The following is a 19,957-nucleotide window of genomic DNA, read 5'->3' on the forward strand; positions in this document are numbered from 1 at the left end:
TGTGTCTGCCTTTTTGTTTGCAATGTGGAGTGTTTCATTTTACAAGTGTATAAACACAAGTCTCTTCAACTCTTCCTCATTACATCGATGACTACATTGGTGCTGCCTCCTACACCCATGAGGAATTAAAACAGACATGCTGAAGAACATCCATAAGAGGTAAAGATATATAGCCGGCGTTTCGGACAAGAGCCCTTCAAGAAAGCTCAGGCCCGAAACATTGGTTTTTCATCTTTACCTGCTATGGACACTGAGATCTACCGAGTTCCCCCAGCATTTGTTTTTTTTTTAAATTATGGCACCTGTTGACTTTCATGTTTCACTGCACCCGTGATGAGCTCATCAACTTTCACCCTGACCACAAATTCATTTGGTCCATATCTGGCAACAATCTCCCCATTCTCAATCTCGCTGCCTCCCTCTTGGGAGACAAACTCTCTACGAATATTTTCAATAAACCCACTAATTCCCACAGTTACCATTAATACACCTCTTCATATCATCCCCTTGAAAAATTCTATTCCTTTCAATTCTTCCATTTCCATTGCATCTTGCTCCCAGGAGGCCTTCCATTCCAGAACATCTCAGATATCTTCCTTCAAAAACAAACTTTGCTTCCCCTCAACTGCCATCAAGTCAGCCCCTACCACATCACCTCCATTACTTGCACATCTGTTCTGGCCCCCTCCTCCCAAGATGCAATGAGTACAGGATACTCCTTGTCTCACTTACTACCCCAGCAGTCTCCTCATCCAATATATTAACCTCTGCAATTCTGCCACCTACATCATGATCCCACCCCCAGATACATCTTCCCCTCCCTGCTGTGTAGGGTACTTCCTCGTCCACTCATCCCTTCCCACCACTCATCCCCTCGGTACCTTCCCCAGTGACTGCAAGAAATGCACTACCTCATCCCTTAGCACCACAAGCTGTATCCAAGAGAGGCAACACTTCACTTGTGAATCTACAGGGGTCATCTACTACATCCGCTGCTCCCATTGTGGCCTCCTCTACATCAGAGAAAAAGGACACAGACTGGGAAATAGCAAATGTGCTCAATGAAACTCTGTCCGCTGCAATAAAATGACTTCAATGGCCAACCATTTTAATTCCACACACCATTCCCACACTGACATATCTATCCATAATCTCATGCACTGCCAAACCGAGACTACTGTACTGGATTATAAATATTTGGGATTTTGGTAAGATTAGTGGGTTACATACAAACACATTTTACAACAGATCTTATTTGAAAGACTGAAGAATTCATATTTAGTAACATTGGAGGATATCTGGAGAATGTGATGAACATTTCACAAGGAGGTGCTAATTAAACTGACATCATAAAATGAAAGGCCATTGTTTTGGAGGAGACAAACTGGCACACAAAAAGGTCACTCCTGGGTTTTGTTTATCTTAGACAACATCTTGACCAAGGAGAAGAACTCGTGTTGTTTGCTGAAGAAGGTGGGGGTTTTTGCAAGTGAGAGAGTCACATGGGCTTCCTGGCAGTCTCAGTTGGAGAGGGAGAAAGAGAAGGAGAGAAGACGAGCCCTCTCAGAGAGTGTGGGTGACACTGAAAAGAGACTAAACAGTCATGGCTTAAACAAGCCAGGAATAGCTGGTTGGAAACAGAATGTTCCAGAGCAGTGGATGGCTGAAAGTGCTATCTGTCTGATGTTTCTCTTGGAATAAGAGGAATAGAAAGGAACTCTGTGGTAGCCTGAAGAAAGAGGTTATCATCTGGAAAACCCTGATGGGGAAAGTCTCATCAGTGAGACATTGAGGTGACTAATGGTGGTACCTCAGTTGTGGAAATCCTGGAACAACAAATCTCTCTCTGCAAACCCTACAAGGATCTCCCTGAGTGGTAAACATTTACCTTTCAAGCACCAAAGCCTGGTGAACCTTATACATGTTAAATTCTGTGCACAGTATAAGAATTGCCTGCATCCAGAGAACTTGGAAGGAGAAGTGAGATTGAACTGTGAACCAAAAAACTTTTCTTAAATTTATACACACATTACATACACGTGCGTTTAGAATTAGAAGGGGGTTAATTTGGGTTAGTTAAATATAGAGATAAGTTAAAGTTTGATTCTGTTTTCATGTTTAAAGTTGATTAAAAATAACTTTTGTTTTAAAAACCACTTGTCTTGGTGAATGTCTATTGCTGCTGGGTTTTGAGGTCCTTTGGGCTTGTAATGCTACCCACAAAATGGAGGAACAACAGCTAATATTCTGTCTGGACATTCTCCAACCAGACAGCATCAACTTCTCCAGTTTCTGTTTAAAGCACCCCTGGCCCCAGTCTCTCTTTCTCTATCTCATTTCCTCCAACTCCCCACCATTCCTTTCCCTCTCCATTCAGAGAGCTACCCCCTCCCCATCACCTCAGCTTTTTCTTTCTTTTCTATCTCCCCACCCATGACCTGTTCACCTGTGCTCCTCCCCATAGCCCTTCCTCCCACCACCATTTTAATCAGCCACCTGTCTGCTTCTCGCTCATACATTGAAGGACTAAGGCCCAAAATGTTGATCACCCACTACTTCTTATGACCCGCTTGGTTTCTCTCACACTTTTGTGCACTGTACATTTAAAACAAATCAGCTTGTGCAACAGCCTCAAAGAAAAATTTAGTCCACACAGCAAGCATGTGGACCTTTGTCACAACTACTGAGGGTAAGTACTTGCCTCAGAATAATCAGATACCATCTAGGAAAGTGAACCCCCAGCTGACTGGCACCCAACACCCTCCACTAAACTGATAAAATTACTTGGCTTTGAACATCACTGACTGAGGATTATGTGGGCATGGAATATTTACAATATATTCTAGAATACAACGTCAATTACTCAGTGACTCAGAGTAGACCAAAGTGACAAAGAAATAGGGCCAAAGAAGTTGGTCATTAGTAAAATCTTATAAATCCTAAGGATCCACTGATCTCCATCTGCCATTTGAAAGGCATGGCTCTCAAGATGGTAAATCATCATTTGGGTCATCATCTTCAAATTTTTATAGATTCTGAGGAGAGATTCAATCGTCTGGAATTAGACTCACTCAAATTCAGAAGAATGAGAGGAGATCTTATAGAAACATATAAAATTATGAAAGGGATAGATAAGATAAAGGCAGGAAAATTGTTTTTTGTTTAACTGGTGGGTGAGACCAGAACTAGGGAACACAGCCTCAAGATTCAGGGGAGTGGATTTCTTCTTCTTTGGCTTGGCTTCGCGGACGAAGATTTATGGAGGGGGTAAAAAAGTCCACGTCAGCTGCAGGCTCGTTTGTGGCTGACCAGTCCGATGCGGGACAGGCAGACACGATTGCAGCGGTTGCAAGGGAAAATTGGTTGGTTGGGGTTGGGTGTTGGGTTTTTCCTCCTTTGCCTTTTGTCAGTGAGGTGGGCTCTGCGGTCTTCTTCAAAGGAGGCTGCTGCCCGCCAAACTGTGAGGCGCCAAGATGCACGGTTTGAGGCGTTATCAGCCCACTGGCGGTGGTCAATGTGGCAGGCACCAAGAGATTTCTTTAGGCAGTCCTTGTACCTTTTCTTTGGTGCACCTCTGTCACGGTGGCCAGTGGAGAGCTCGCCATATAATACGATCTTGGGAAGGCGATGGTCCTCCATTCTGGAGACGTGACCCATCCAGCGCAGCTGGATCTTCAGCAGCGTGGACTCGATGCTGTCGACCTCTGCCATCTCGAGTACCGAGATAATTTCCCAGAGGTTGGTTAACAATCTTCTCCTGTTCATTTGTGACTTATTTAGATAAAGTGTTGCTGAATCCCAAGAAAAGACTACATTCCTCAGCAGAGGAAGTGCTGCTAAACTTCAAGATCCAGATTATTGTGTAGCTTCGGGAACAGCTCACATTGGTCAGGCAATGAAAGGTATTTTTCCACATTGGCTTTTGTCAGTATACCATCCATTTATGGTCACACTGACAAAATAAATGACTGTTAATCTAAAACTAATCTCAAGGTACAATGAGAGTAGGTTGCATTGGAAAATAAATCTGATTCTAACATTAATTATTTCATAATACCTGTACTCTATGATGAGTGGGAAGAAACTCTGTGCTTTTCCCACACTGGTCAAATCCCAAGTGAGATTTTCAAGCACTTGGATCCACAAATGGTACAGAAAGAAATTTAGCTGACAGATCAGCGATTCTGACTGTCTTGTTCTTTCTTCCAGCTCCCTACATGTATTGTTATTTCTTCACTGACCCCATCTCAGAACAATCACTCAATATAGCTCAACACAAAATTAACTTTTTCAAAATGGATGTCACAAAATCCACTACAAATATGGTCATAATGCATTTATTAATATATAACAAGCGTCCTTCTGACCTTGACCTACTTTGTTTCAACTAAGCTCAATACAAAACCTGAGCACCTCATTATCCAACATTCCTTTTGAGCTTCAGAGGACATTTAATTTCAGTTTCCATTTTGTTTAGCAATTTTTAAAATCAAATTTACTTGTATTTACATTGTTGCCAATTTTTCTTGCAATTATGCCTTGTTATTTCATCCCTCTTGCCTGCCAATTTATCACAGAATCTCCCATCTCTCCTCTCATTCCCCTCCACCAACTTCTCTCCATCTTAAAAACTGTTCTCTTCTGACAACAGCCAGAAATGTTAACCATTTGTCGTCACAGACACTTTTCAACTTGATGAACATTTGACATTCTGATTTTTAAACTTTCAGAGCGTATTGTGTTTTAAGTTTCATGAAAATTAGCAATGAACTTCCAATTTTAAGTTAAAAAAAATACAAATGATTCCTTAATGGAAATCATTTGTTATACATGAGGCACACAAAAACAAAACATCAATCGTCACCAATAGTCATTACCACAGTCCAATCTCAGAACAGACCTATTTAATGGTTACTTTGGAAACAATAAAAATTGCAGTTGGCTGCCTAAAAAGATTCCAGGGAATAATCCAATTATAACTTTTTGCTTCCAAGGGAATTCAATTTATGAAACATTTTTCCTTGCTGTAATAACCCCTGGCAGTATTTAATTACTTTTTTGAATCAAGCATTTGAGTTGCATAATAATGACATGTACCATAGAAGTGTGTTAACAGGCATCCATTCATGCTAAAGATCTCATTTAATTCAGAAGTTATTTTTCAATGAATGATAAATTTGCTTCTTTGAACTCAATTTCACTGAACCTAATTTCAAGTTCACTGAAATAGCAAAGGTTTGCCTGCGTGACAGGGAGCCAGAGATTGTAAGGGATCCCAGAAACAAATGAAAATAAATAGTGTTACAGCTGATAATTGTTTTTAAAGGTTTTGCAATTCAAATCTTGGGGGGGGGGGGGGGGGGTGGGGTTAGTATTTACTCTATGGCAGTTGTGAAATGAGTATACTGTAATTCTGCTGACACAGCGTAGAGATAATTGTCACCAATAATGCCCATCTTCATTAGTATTCCTTTAATCTAAAACACAGCTGTGTGACCACTTGCAACTAAGTTTCTAAATTTACAATTCTCCACAAAAAGTCTCATGCCTATTATCCATCGGAAAGAAAGTCATATTTTATACTAGAATTAAGGCATTTGTATTCAAATGTTGCAGTCTGGTTGAACAATGAGTATTATACAATTTCTTTTGGAGTATGGCAGATTTCAAAAGCTGCTTTTAGGTGCAACGGGGGGTTCTCAGAGCAGGATATTATACCTGCAAGAGAAGGGTTAGGTAGGTAAACCTCCTGGCCAAGTTCTCCACTTTCAGGTGGCCAGCCGACTGCCGCATAGGAGTACAATAGGGCTGCTTTACAGTCGGGTATTGTGGCCACCTGAAAGTGGCTAAAGAGAAAAGACCAGCAATTTGATTAGTCAAAAATTGCATTAAGAATGTCTGGCAGGTTGGTCACAAGTTTTAGACATCAGAAACAAAGTGCACGTTGTTATCTGCAGGCCAAAGTTTTATCATGATCTGCACAAAAATTTAGAGTTATGATTTAAATAAATATCACAAGAATGAGTTTGTTCTGGAACAAGATGAAAATTGGAGCATCATTGGTTAAGCAATAAAACTGAACTCTTTAGACATTAACATCAAACTTGGTTCTCACATTTTCCATACTGCAAAGCATTTTATTACAAGCTCCCACTTCACGTAGTGTGAGCATCACTTCAGCAGCAAGTCCAAGCTGCAACCATTCACAGCTGTGGAGAGACTGAGAGGCAACAGCTAGTACAGGCTGTTCCCAAATTCAGTACTTTGGGAGGAGAAAGTACATTCGTTACAGGTGGAGAGAGAGTCATGAAAACTAATTAAAAGGCTTGTGGATGCGTGGGAAAACAGCAGCAATGAATTTTGATGAGTTTTTGAAATCTCCATCCTCTTGGGTTTCCAGACGGCATAAAAGGACGAGTTGGTGGTTATTGTTCAAGAGTTAGGCCTTATTGCAATAAAATATTTATGAAAAAAGCAGAGATCCAGAGAATTATGGTAGTAGGGAAGTTTGAGGAGGAGTTAAAACAATTTCCCAAGAGCAAATCCCTTCAGTAGAGGTAACTGTTGGAACAGATAGAGTTGATTTGAGGCAAAGGTAGTTTGAGAGGGCGATGAGGAAGAGTTCCACTTTCTGGACCTAGTGAGAGGTTTGTGACCATTAGGGAGGGTAGGTTAGTTCCTCCATTTGATGAGGCTGAGATTGTCAAATACCTCCAGTATTTCGAGAAAGTTGCCGAGAATTTAAGGTCCCTCATGTTACAAAGTGTGATTAAAGTGAAAGCCCAATAGGCTTACTGCCCTTACAACAGAACAAGCTGTTGATTATGAGATTGTAAAGAAAGCCGTGCTTAAAGCTTATGAATTGGTTCCAGAAGCTTATAGGCAAAAATTCAGGAATTTGACAAAAAATGATGAGCGAGTCTTGTATGGATTTTACATTTGACAAAACTGTGTGATTTAACTGATAGTGCACAGTTAAAAAAAATGATTACAACCAACAAAGAACTAGTGTTGAGGAAATTAAAAGATGCATTACTAATGGCATAAAAGTACATTTAGGCAAAAAGGGCGTGGAAACTTGGCAGGGATCTGCTAAATTAGCAGATGAATATGCTTTAACCCACAAGGTTAAGTTCAAGTAGAACCTTTCAAAGGGTAATATGGACTATCCAAGTTAGAAATACATCAGCAAGTAGTGCTAGGAAGCAAGTAAAGGAAAAATTCCTTCTGGTCCCCTTTGCCCCTATTGGAAGAAACCTGGTCACATGATAGCAAATTGTTCTATGCTGAGAAAAAAAGGAAGCAGTGCTAGAGACCTGTATTCAAATATTTTGTGTCACAGGATTTGGTTTCAGTAAAGGGTCATCACAAATGCCAGTGAAAATCCTTCATGATACTGGGGCTGCCCAGTCACTCATATTGAATAGAGTTTTGGAGTTTGGCGATGAGACTGCCTTGGGTGAAATAAATTTGATTTGAGGTCTGAGGGTTGATCCAAAGTCAATACCTCTGCACAGGATAATTTTGAAATCAGAATTAGTTGATGGACCTGTTAGGATAGAGATCCAATCAAGTTTACTAGTGGAGGGAGTTTCATTGTTATAAGGAAATTACCTTGCTGAGGGTAAAGTTGTCCCTGTGGTGCAGTTGACAGCTAAGCCCATCATTGATGAAACAAAGATAGATTCTGATACGTGTCCAGTCTGTGCAGTAACTCTGGGTATGGTTAAAAACCTTTCCAGTGCAGACTGATTTCACAGGGACTCTATAGCAGGTCAGAACAGAGATCCCAATCATACTGAAGTAGAGACAAGGCTTTCTCTAATAATGAAATTAAGAAAGTGCCAGTTGGATATTATTTCAAGGATGGCACATTGATGAGGAAGGAAGTGGAGACCACCTGATATCCTTGCCAGTGAAGAATGGGCAGCTATTTACCATGCTGTAATTCCTAAAGCATTAAGGATGAAATTTTAACCTTGGCCCATAGTACACCCTTGGGTGGTCATCTTGGTGTATGGACGACTCTGTACAAGATTATGAAACAATCCTATGAGCCAATTTTTTTTTTTAATATAAAATGTGACATTTTGCCAGACATCTCATATTTCTCAGATTGAGTAAACCTAATCAGGGTCCCCCAGTGGCTCCATTAGAACCCATTCCTGCTTTTGACAAACCCTTTGCTATTGCCCAAGACAAAAGCTGGAAAATATCCTTTGTAAACTATCATGTGTACAGCCTCCAGGTTTCCAGAAGCAGTACCACTTGGAAACATTAAAGTTAAAACTGTGTCAAAAGCTCTCAAAATTGTTCACTTTAATAGGTTTGCCAGATCAAATCAGATCATTTAGCATTGGCTGTAGTATGTAAATGTGTTGTGATTTCATGGAAAATCGAATTCGAGATAAATGTAAATCACTGGCATAATGAATTGAGGTCCTGTATTAATATGGAGAACATACAACTTGCATGATAATTATGACTTTTTCGTTAAGACGTGGTTGCCTTATTTGAAATGTAGGAATTTAGTAATATCTTAAATTGTTGTATGTGTTTCTTTTATTTTCTTAATGATTCCCTTGTGGAGTTTGCTGAGGGTGGGTGGAAGGGGGTGGGTTAGTTGTAGTTTTTATATTACAAACTTAGTAAAAGTTTCTGTTTTGAAACAGTGTGGGGACTGGGAGAGGAGCTGTCAGGCACTAGCCAGCTGACTGTCATCTGAATGCACCCACTTTTAGGCGAATGCATTCAGATTTCTGAGGAGGCCACTATGCTGTGGGGATTATCCCTCTCGGAGGAGGGTTACCAAACTCTCCTTGCAGGTGCCTCCTGCACATTCACGTGGCCTTCCCACAGCCTCATTTTTCCAAAATGTGTGGCTTTACAATTGGCTATTGAAGAAACAATGAGTTAATGAGGATGTGAAGTTAGATTAGGTTTCAAAGTTTAAAGATCATTTGCAGAAACTCTGTTAATCAGCTCAAGAGAATTTGAAAATGGCTCGTCAAAATGAGGGTCTGGTATGATAAAAAGGCTAGGGTGAAACTTTTAAAACGGGGATAAAGTGTTAATTCTGTTCCCAACAAATTCCAATCCTTTTTGAGCTAAATTTTCAGGCCTGAATTCGCTGCTGAAAAATGTTATATTTGTCTATTATCATGTAACAACACTGAATGCATTATTTCAAACATTGTAGGTTGGAGCTAAAATTCTGCTTACAGATCAAAATTTTCTGTTGGGGGAGGTATTACAAGATCCTGTTTCATGTAGTGTGAATATCACTAAGTGCTAGTCCAAGCTGCAACCATTCACAGCTTTGGAGACACTGAGTGGCAACAGCTAGTACAGGCTGCACCAAATCTGCTACTTTGGAGAGGAGAAAGGACATTTGTTGCTTTTTCCAAGGACACAAGTGATGAGTCATCTGTGTGGAACACTGAAGGAACAGCACTTATTGACCAGCAGTCATCTCATCAAACATGGAGAAGGAATGACTCTGTGGACAATTTGGCTGATTCTCCATCAGTGGAATTATTGAACCCCAAAGATCACTTTGATTGACCCTTACCTGGATTTTGGAAGCATCGTGGAAGTCACTAGTTTCCCCCTACACGAGGAAAAGGGGGATTGTGACAACTGTTCATACAAAAGATCATTTCTCTGGAAGAAACTCAACAAGGATTCATAAGTTTTCAGCAGTCTGGTCACCTAATCTCTCCCATCTCCTTTGCATCAGTTTAAATGTTTGCCACCCACATACATACAATTTGATAAATGTGTTATATTTTTTCTTTTAAAACCATTGATAACTAATAATATAACTGCCTTGCTGAATTTCCATGGCTGCTGGTCTGCAATGTCGCAATTTTTATAAACATGAAAAATAGTGAAAGTATATTTGAAGTGTATAAGCAAACAATTTATTTTACCCAATTTTAACTATGGTCAATTTCTCAATGAAAAAGTTAAATGCCTTTTATATTCTACACTAATAATTTATGCAAATAGCTCTGAGAAACACCCATACAACATATAACCATATAACAGTTTACGGCACGGAAACAGGCCACGTCGGCCCTTCGAGTCCGCACCGGTTCATTTGAACCCAAGCAAATCTTTACCATCTCTGTTGAATCAACACCATTTGTAACTTTCAATCTCTTTGCCTTCAACCCCTCAGAGATGTAATCTTTTTTTCTCCCCACCTTTCAATAACTTTAAACATGTTGATACCCCATTTTGGTAAATTACTTCTGTCAGTATTAATCAGAACAAAATCAGAATTCAGCTCATTTTCCATTCAAGTTACCTTCCACGTAACCAGCTTTGAATTTCATTCCTGTAATTTGTGAAACATTGTTGTTGTAGAACTTGGTGTATATAATGTGCCAGCATCTGACATGGAACATCCACAAACACATTATATCTTGCCAGATGATCATCTGGTCATTACCAGATGATAAAAGTGTAACTAGTTTTAGATTTCAAATGGTAAACTAATTTACAAGACAAATTTGTTTATTCATCAGTTTTTATTGTTATATTCAACAATATGCATGCTCAATTTTCTGTTCCCATTTCCACAGAATGCATTTGGAATTGTGTAAAAAAAACATAAGGGAATTAAAGTGCAATGTATCATTTATTTTCGTTTGGATTAAGGAATAGTTTGTTGGAATAATTTAAGTAATTTCTAAATTTAAAAATCTGATTACAAAGTGTTGTTTAAAATTGTCCATCTCTACTAATCCAAGTTTGGATAATCACAAGTAATTTGTTTTTATCTTGCAATGCTTTAATTTTCAAATCACTCAATAAACATGTTGCTTGATTCCAACAATTCAATGTACGAAACTCATGATTTGCATGAAGCACACATCTATGGTCTTTATTCCAAAGATAATCAATTTTTAAAAAAGTACAATACTTTCTGTAGAACAGGGAAGCCAGACCTCACAATGACTATAACATTGAAGCCTCTACTATATCTCCAGTCCATTCAAAATATATTATGCACAAGGCTACAATCTGATTCTAAATCGTAAAGTTTCTGTAGTGTGATCATATAAATGTATATTATATAGTGGTAAGAAAATACTGATATTTGTGTCTATTCTTTACAAAAATTTCCATAAAAAATGTGGTAAAAAAAATCAAGCCATAGCACATTATTCACAAATAGTTAATCTCAGCATAGGAATTTTTAACTACAGTTCCTTAAAGAGAAGCAATTTGTGACTGCATATTCACTATGAAATAAACTATTTGGAATGATAAGAATGGTTCAAGATCAAGTTAGTGCAGTTTTAAAAAAGTTAGTTAAAAATGAAACAGTAAAGACTAAAACTAAAGAGTTGAACATTTGCAATTTGTTTTCCATTTGAATAATTACAAATACATCTTTACAATAAAAGTAACAATTTTGGAATGCATTTCAATTACACATTTCTATCCAGTGAGTAGAGATGCAAGATCCAACAAGGGCCACAAGTTAAATGCGCTTCACAGTCACAAGGCATGTAGTAGTACTAGCAGCCAGCAGAGGGTACATGCACAACAGATACCTTCTGAGGTCTGGTATTCAACTATTTGATCCACTACCCTATCCTTTAATACAATTGTGAGCAGAATTCTAGACAATACAACTTGAGTGAATTTATAAAAAAAAAGATGCAATTGATATGTAAATACCAGTGTGCTTCATTTATTACAGCAAACGGTTAACATTCAGGTTCAGAAAAAAAAACTTGTCCAGTGCCAATCCAAATCAGGGCAAGTGCATTTTGTCCAGTTTCATTTAATAATGTTAGTTTAAAATCACATTCACTGTTTGGATGCAAAAGCCATTTCAACACATTCAAAAGCACAGGATCACCCATTTGCAAACTATAAATTGGGAAGGGAGTACTTAAATTAGATACATTATATTCATAGCTATATAATTCATTTGTTGAAAAATTAAATTTGTGTATCTTAGATAGTGGCAAATATTAATGATCACTAATTATTTCTGCACCAGCAATTAAACCTACAATTAATACTGTAATTATATAGCATCATTAGTTTTCCATTGAGTAACTTGGAATTTGTATTAAATGAGGACACAAATGAGAGTCTGAAAAATCTTGAAAAATTGCTCATTTAAATCCATCACCGAACTTGCCTGGTTATGGTATAAATTTCAACTAGCAAAAAATTTCCATTTCTTCCCCTTCACAAGTTGCTGAATTAAAGGAAATCTATACTACAGTAATTCCGAAAGTGAAATCACCGTTGGTTCAATCTCCAAATTCTTAGTTACATGCTGTATTTGTACATCTGCTATGTAATTAAGATTTCATTTAAAACATCCTAAAGATTCTATTAATGTAAAAAATTATTATGGTGGATGAAAAGCAGTAAGCATTGCATCATGAAAGCCACCTGTCTGAATCACCCCATTAATTTATGGCAATATGCATCTTTAAAAATAACCTTTATCCTTTTTAAGCCATTTAAATTCAAATCACAAGTATTTCAATATAAATGAGTTTTCAGCTAATTCTTTTTACAAAATAAAATTCTGCAAAAAAATTACATCAAACAGCAACTGTTGTAAGAGAAAAATAGTACTGATGTCTGTAGCTTTTACATAACAAACAAGGAAGAAAATCCACTGAAAGGTCATTGATCCATCACTAAAGCCCCTTTCATACTTGAAAGGGGACCCAAGAATTAACAACCAATGAGCCCAAAAGGTTTTGGTGTGGAATAAAAATAGTCTCAACACTGGCACGAAATTACATCATTTCATGCCAGGGATACACTGCTTTGACCCAAGCATCTGCAGATGCTGGTGTTACAATCAGACAAGTGTAGAACAGGCAATTGCATTCTCGGACAGAAATGACCCAAGTTTTTGAGGGAGTGCAGGAATGTGAAGGAAGAAAAGATTAAATGAAGGTACACACTTTCCTGAGGGAAAGTCGCAGCGGGAGAGAAAGAGGAAATAAATAGCAACAGCGGACAATTTTTAAACAGCGTGGGAAAATTGGGAGCACTATTGTGCACAATTTATAAAGATCATGGAAAAAGTGTTGGCAAACCCGACTTCCCAGAATGCTATGTGGCAAAGAAACCCCTCCACGAGTTCTCCATGCATGCAGCCCTTACTCTGCTGCACGGCATTCAGGGAGGGCAGATCTACTATTCTCCCCCCCCCCCCACGGTATTTATGAACTGTGCGCAATAGCGCTACCAACTTTCCCATGCTGTTTAAAAACTAGCACTTTCCCTCCGTGCCTTAAGGTTTATATAAATCGGCACAACAAAAACAGGGGGTGAAAGGCTCATTCTGTGCTTGTACATAAAGCTCAATTATGTTATAATTAGGCATGAATAATTTTGTTCAAATACAAGATCATAATACATTGATCAGGATTTAGGGCAGGTCCACCATCACTTGATGGGTCATGATGTCACCAGAAGGTAGAACAGTCCTAACCTCAGCAATGGCTCCTTGCAAGTTTGAACACATGCAGTGTCCCAGTTAAGAGTGGTCAAATGTGAACAGCAAAAACACCATTCCTATCCCGGGATTTAGTGGGACGCAAGTGTGAAAAGGGCTCAACTTTCTCACCCTATTGACTTGAGACAAGTATTTCTAGAATTTTTTTTGTATTTCTTTGAAATATACAGCATCTATAGCAGTTTGTTTTTCAGCCGTATACTTGTTAGCCAATTACAAAATCTATGCAGGGATTAGAATTCCAAGCAGATAATTTTTAGTTGGACATTTCACCCAAGATGAGGATTTGACAAATTCTTTGCACCAGGAAAATCAAGGTATTTCATCCATTTAACATGATTAAAATTCTGAATTTAAGTTACATGAAATGTCTATTTTAAAAAAAATTGTAATCAAATGAAACAGAAAAAATGCTGATTAGAACAAGACTTGAAATATGTTAACGTGTCTCCAATTTCACAAATCCTATTGAATAGATAGCCAAGCAAAAATACTACTACAAATTACAATTCTGTTTAGATTTAATTTGGGTTAATAAATCAAAATAAAACCTTTATTCTTATCACTACAATTTGTCAAATGATCAATTATTTTTAATCACCAGTTTTACACAAGTGCATGAATCATCTTGCAACTTGCCAGCAGAAATCTGTTTCATCAATAATCAACAACTGAAATTCACTGAATTCCTGGCAAAACAGTAGAAATTATTTTGAGGTGGTGCAAATTCAGGATTGCACAACCCACACTTGCATTGCAAACTTATTCTAACGACAGATAGTGGTTTTAAGATGTGTATAAACATTAAATGCCTAAATTGTTCCAAGTCAGAAAGATGCAGCAGATTGTTTAATATAAACTGAGAACTGCTGCCTTTGTTTCTTCTAAGTAGCAATGTTGAACCAGACTTGGAATGAAAAACAGGGATGATCAGACATTAAATCTGATGAAAGGCCAAGCATTCTCTACCCAAGGCACCTGACATTAGCATCCATGATGTTACTATTCTGTAGGATCAAAATGTTAATGATTTTAAAAATAAATAGTGGAAGGGTCTGTGCAAGGATTCCAAATGAGATGAGCTCCTACAAGATGGACTTCTAGATTTATTTCCAAATTCTAGAATTTAGAGCAAGATCTGGTCACAATTCTGTTCTATTTGCTCTCATCCTGACTCCAATGTGGTGAGCAAGGGTAGATCACAAAATACAAGGGCAAACTTTTTAAACAGTTAAACAAAAAATAAACAAATATTCAACTAAAAAATAAGCAACTATGTAAAAGTTTGTATTTAAAAATGTTACCTAAAATATATAGATAACTTTTAATTTAATGTGTTGAATCTAACAAGAGGTCAGGTGAAATAATTGGGATTTGTGCCTGGTAAGGGTATATTGTAACAGATTTCTACAGAAAGCATGTTTATGCAGACTCCTCTACAAACCAGCAAGTTAAAACCAATATATCTACGTTCCAACCAATGTTGGCAATCAACCTTCCAGTAAACATCCAATGCCATTCCCAGCTTTCTTTTGGAAGCAACACCTTGGTGCTTATTTTTCCCCAGTGTGAACTACCCTGCATTGGAAATTTTGGCCTCCCACGTTTGCATTTACAGTATGTCACTATGGTACAATGCCAATTTATTTGGAAATAGTCAGGAAGGTGAAAGCATACCTGAATAACTCTGAACCCATCTTAATTGTACACCTAAAAATGGCTCAAAATACAGTAAACTGTACTCATTTCGTTTCATATGTAGGAATTAATTAACAAGTAGATTCAAAACCAAAATCCTTACAAGTACATTAGTGAAGGTCTTCAGTGAAAAGGAGTTAAATCATTCATTAGATTTTCATCTGTTGAGGCCCTTGTCATCCAAAGGAAAAACTGGCAACTTCACTGTGTCGGACCCAATACATTTGTTCAGTATAAAGGTCCCCATGTCTTTGCCCAAATTTCAACCACCCAAACAGGTTTTCAGGAACAAACATTTTGCCTCGTATATACGCACTTGTTTTCTTTTGGACATAATCAGACAATCAATTTCCAGATTTATAAACATTAGCTCAGCACACTTTTTTTGTTAAAGAATAACATTAGGTTAATACAAAAATTCCAATATAAGTTTTAACAAGTTAGTCCATATTGTTATTACTTTTGTCTTTTTGAGCTTTGATTATTTAATGTTGCTTATTTTAAATCCAGACAGGATTTTTATAAAGCCCGTTAAAACTGATTTTTGCACTGTTGTCTCTGCAGTATGGATTTCATAAAGGAATAAAATTGCAACTTAGTTATAAGAATAGTGCTAAATTTTAATGACACTTGCATCTTCTGTGCAACTTTGTTAAATGTGCTAGTTATAAAAAGTACCTAATGAAATCATACCAATGACATTATCTTCTAAAAAGAACAATAAAACAAACTCGTGAGAGGAATTGAGTGTGGAAAGTTAAAAATCTAAAGAAAATTAAGTAGACCACCACTTCCAATAACTGGTTCTATGAAGAGACTTCTTAATCTATTTCAAGAATCCAAAAATTATTGTCTTTAGGCAAGAATAATGCCAGGTCATTCTTTTTTTTTGGCCCTTTTACACTGCCCTTAAAAACTGGATTGAACCTTTTTACTGCTTCACTTAGCTGTATGAATGCAACAAACATGGGATGGGGATCATTTTCATCCCGGTAACTTCTCAATAATATCAGAGTCGATGCGATTCACATTGGGTCCTGCACCAGGATTCTGGGTCCCTATGTAAAAGGTCATACTGACCAAGCATTTCTTGGTTCAGTGGGAATGACCGACCTGGCTTCAAACACTGGTCCTTCACACACCAATTAAATGAGATTGCTGTGTAAAAGGGGTATTTGGGAGGGAGGGTTTTGTTTCTCCTTTCTAAAAGTGGTGGTTGTTTGAAAAATTCACTATATCGTGTGTGTATGGAACAGGCCCAGCCAGTGAAAATCTTACTATACTGTACTTTTGGAGATATAAACAAGATAGATTATGATGCCCATTTCACAAAAATGAGCAATTTGCAATTATGATAAAGCTACTGTACAACAGGCAAACCTTGCAAAGAAAATACAGGCACCTCCAAGTGCAGATCAAGAAGCCTAGAGTGTAATAACAGTGCCATCCTCCTCAATGGTTTGCCCATTCACATTTTCTTTTTCGACTAAATCTGCTTTCATGGGAGCGGATTGTATATGCACATTTCCTTCGATTCCAGCCATGGAACCATTTGAAGTTGAGGCATGATTATGGTCAGTTTTTGTTAAAGATGCCAAGCTGGCACTGGTAGAAGTTGCAGTTGCCATTGGAATATGCTGTGGCTCACCACTGCCCTCGATGACCAGGTCTGTTTCTTCATCACTGTCTAACTCTTCAGAATGGAAATTTTGCATAACATGTGGAGATGCTATGTAAGCAAGATGGCTAGTTCCACTGTCAGTGGACTGACCTGAACTACCAGAAGTCCGACTGATTCTCACAATGTTATTTCTTTGATTTGCCGGCTTCACAGTAATAATGAGATTATGGCTATTTGCTATCATCATATCAGTCACCTGATCAAGACTTTTCCCCGACACCTCAATCCCATTCACCTCAAGAACTTCATCATTTACAGCTAACAGACCAGTGCTTTCTGCCAACCCCCCTTGCACCAATCTAGAAATGAAAATGCCAGGTACTTTTTCAAGACCGTGAGGTGTTACGCGAACGCTTGAGCCATCACGGATATAGAAACCAAGCGGTTTATCAGACCCATGCTTATACAGCCGCACTCTTCGATGGGTTTCTGGAAGAATGTCCACATCAATGATTGAAGACACTGGGCGGAAATCCCGTGGTAAGCTGATTGCAATTGAAGGTTTCTTGCGATTAACATCAGGACGTAGTACGTTTGACAAGACGTTCTTTTTCCGTGTTATGGTATCTGTACCAAAAGCACTGTATTCTGCATCCTCTGCAAAATAAGAGATTTCTTGTTATACATACAACATTAAATAGATAACTTACAAGTTTATAAACCTTTAATTTCAAACAAGATTATGGAAACATTTAATACTGAGCACTACTAATTGTGATTTTCCTCCCTCTGTGGAACTGTTTTTGATTAGTGACTAATTTGAAATGCAGGTAATGCAACCCCACCACCTTCCCCCTCCCCTCTCTGCTTTCCTGATGGATCACTCTCTCTGCCACTCCCTCATCCACAACCCTTCCGACCAATCACTCCCTTAGAACCTACCTCTGACCACAAGAAATGCTATGCTTGAATCTCCTCCCTCACTACTATTCCGGACCTCAAACAGACCTTCCAAGTGAAACAACACTTCACTTATGGATCTGTTGGGGTCTTACTAGACCCAGTGCTCCCAAAAGGGGAACTACAGTGGAGAGTCTGGATGCAGACTGGGAGATTGTTTTATTGAGCATCTTCACTTTATCCATTACAACAGCAAGGAGCCCCCAGAAGCCAACCATTTTAATTCTACTCACACTGTGACAGTGACATGTCTGTCCATGGCCTCATGTACTACCAAATCAAGAGGAAGATATTCCTTCTCAGCAGTTAACAACCAGACATCAATATCAATTTCTCTCATCTTCCCCTCTCACTCCCCTGTCCTTTAGCTCCCCATTCCTTTCCCTTCCTTCCATCAGAGAGCTACCCTTCTTTGCCCTCTTTCCCCATCACTTCTCAGCTTCTTTCTCTTCTACCTTCCTACCTGTATCCATCTGTCATCTCTTGCCTGTGCTCCTCCCTTTTCCCTTCCTCACTTTTCTCCTTCTCCTCCCACCTTTTAATTCAGGCATCCACCCATTTCCAGATTCCCAAAGGGCTCCAGTCCAAAATGTTGATTGGCTTTTACTTTGTCTGGATGCTGCGAAACCTGCTGGGTTTTTCCAGTACAGTATTTGTTTATTGCACTAGTTCAAGTTAATTTAAATCTGACTGCACAAGTACAACCCGACAAATCGGAGTTTATTTTTTTTTAAATTTAAATTTCTCCAGCTTGGTTTTTACTATCTTACCCTTTCCTCTTCTTTTGCACTAATTTATTAAATAATGTTTTCACAGAACTGTAATTTACAGCATTTTTGCACATGTAATGCCCAATAATGCTGCTGTAAAACAGCAAATTTTGTGACAATTAAACCAGATTCTGATGCTCTTGGTCACTTCTTCAAAAACACTCAGATTTGTGAGCCACAATTTCCAAAATGCTAGTTGATTCTTGTCCTTCAGAATTCCCTCCTGTAACTTTCCTACCAGTGATGTCAGGATCACTAGGCTGTAGCACCCTGGCTTTTCTTGCTGCTCTTCTGAAATAACACATTAGTCACCCTCTGGACTCTGGAACTTCACCCATGGCCTAAAGTGCATCCATCTCATCAAGGCCCTCTTGAGAAGAGCATAAGCAGAGGTTTCAAGTCAGGAGGAAGTAGCTACAAGAACCACAATAGTGCATTTGCAAAATTTAGCTGATTCCAAATTTAAAAGAGTTCAAATACCATGATGGCAGCCTGCAAACTTCAAGTTAGTTAATAATTCAGAATTTGGAGACAACAACATCCTAGTAATACTACCCCAAGAACCACTGCATCATCTTCAAAACCCATCTGGTTCATTCATGTTCTTCAAGGAAGGAAATCTACCATCCTGAACCTACATACCAGGTCTGAGCTACTGATACACCCAATGATTTTTTTTTTCTCTTAAATATTCTCAGAAATGGCCAAGCTACTTCACAGATAAGACACAAATGTAGTGATTCAGAGATAGTAAAACAGGATGAAACAGCAAGAATTAAACTCTGCACTTAATGTAAACAGCAGCTACTCCTATCCCAGGATCCCTTTCAAAGGCCCCCTCAAATATCTGGAGACAGATGTATAAAACAGAAGAGCTGTCCCACAGACTAAAGCAGCAAAAGTCTAACATCATGGTGGCTTTCGAATAAGCCTTATAAATTGTTCCATTTTGCTAAATTCTATCCCACCAAGACAGATGTCAGCACAAGAGCTACAAGTAGGAAGGAGCAGTCTTCAATATCAACTCCAGACACTGCCTTGTGGTATCAGGCCTGTTCTCCTCCAGTTAATGAATTCTCATTCCATATTTGAACTGTTGGATGCAGAAGTGAAAGGAACAAGAGTTCATTGTGTCTTCAAGGAGATGGTTTCAATCAATAATTGATCAATCCTTCTCTATATGGAAAATCAAAGGTATTATTTCTTTTGCAAATTTATTTAAGGAAGGTTGTTTAATGTCTTTTAAATAGCTGGCAAGTAAATATGATCCAAGATATTTACACATTAGAAATTTTTAAAATACCATATTAGCAGACTTTTCATTTCTATATCCACTAGATCTAGTTTTTTTTCACAACTTTATTTATTCGTTCAACAAGGTTATTACATACAGTAGAA

At 38.2% G+C, this 19,957-nt stretch overlaps 1 protein-coding gene across 3 annotated transcripts in view; it reads right to left on the reverse strand.

Moving 5' to 3' along the window:
* Positions 1 to 10,516: 10,516 nt before the first annotated feature.
* The window catches only part of LOC138735597 (partitioning defective 6 homolog beta-like), a 45,301-nt gene continuing 35,860 nt past the window's right edge, over positions 10,517 to 19,957 (reverse strand). For all 3 annotated transcript variants that reach the window (XM_069883640.1, XM_069883641.1, XM_069883642.1), the window contains one exon: positions 10,517 to 17,486. In XM_069883640.1, the coding sequence (XP_069739741.1) occupies positions 16,633 to 17,486 (854 nt within the window). In that variant the 3' untranslated portion in view covers positions 10,517 to 16,632. The remainder of the gene's footprint in view (positions 17,487 to 19,957) is intronic.

Source organism: Narcine bancroftii, chromosome 6, assembly GCF_036971445.1.
Source record: "Narcine bancroftii isolate sNarBan1 chromosome 6, sNarBan1.hap1, whole genome shotgun sequence".
Taxonomy (NCBI): domain Eukaryota; kingdom Metazoa; phylum Chordata; class Chondrichthyes; order Torpediniformes; family Narcinidae; genus Narcine; species Narcine bancroftii.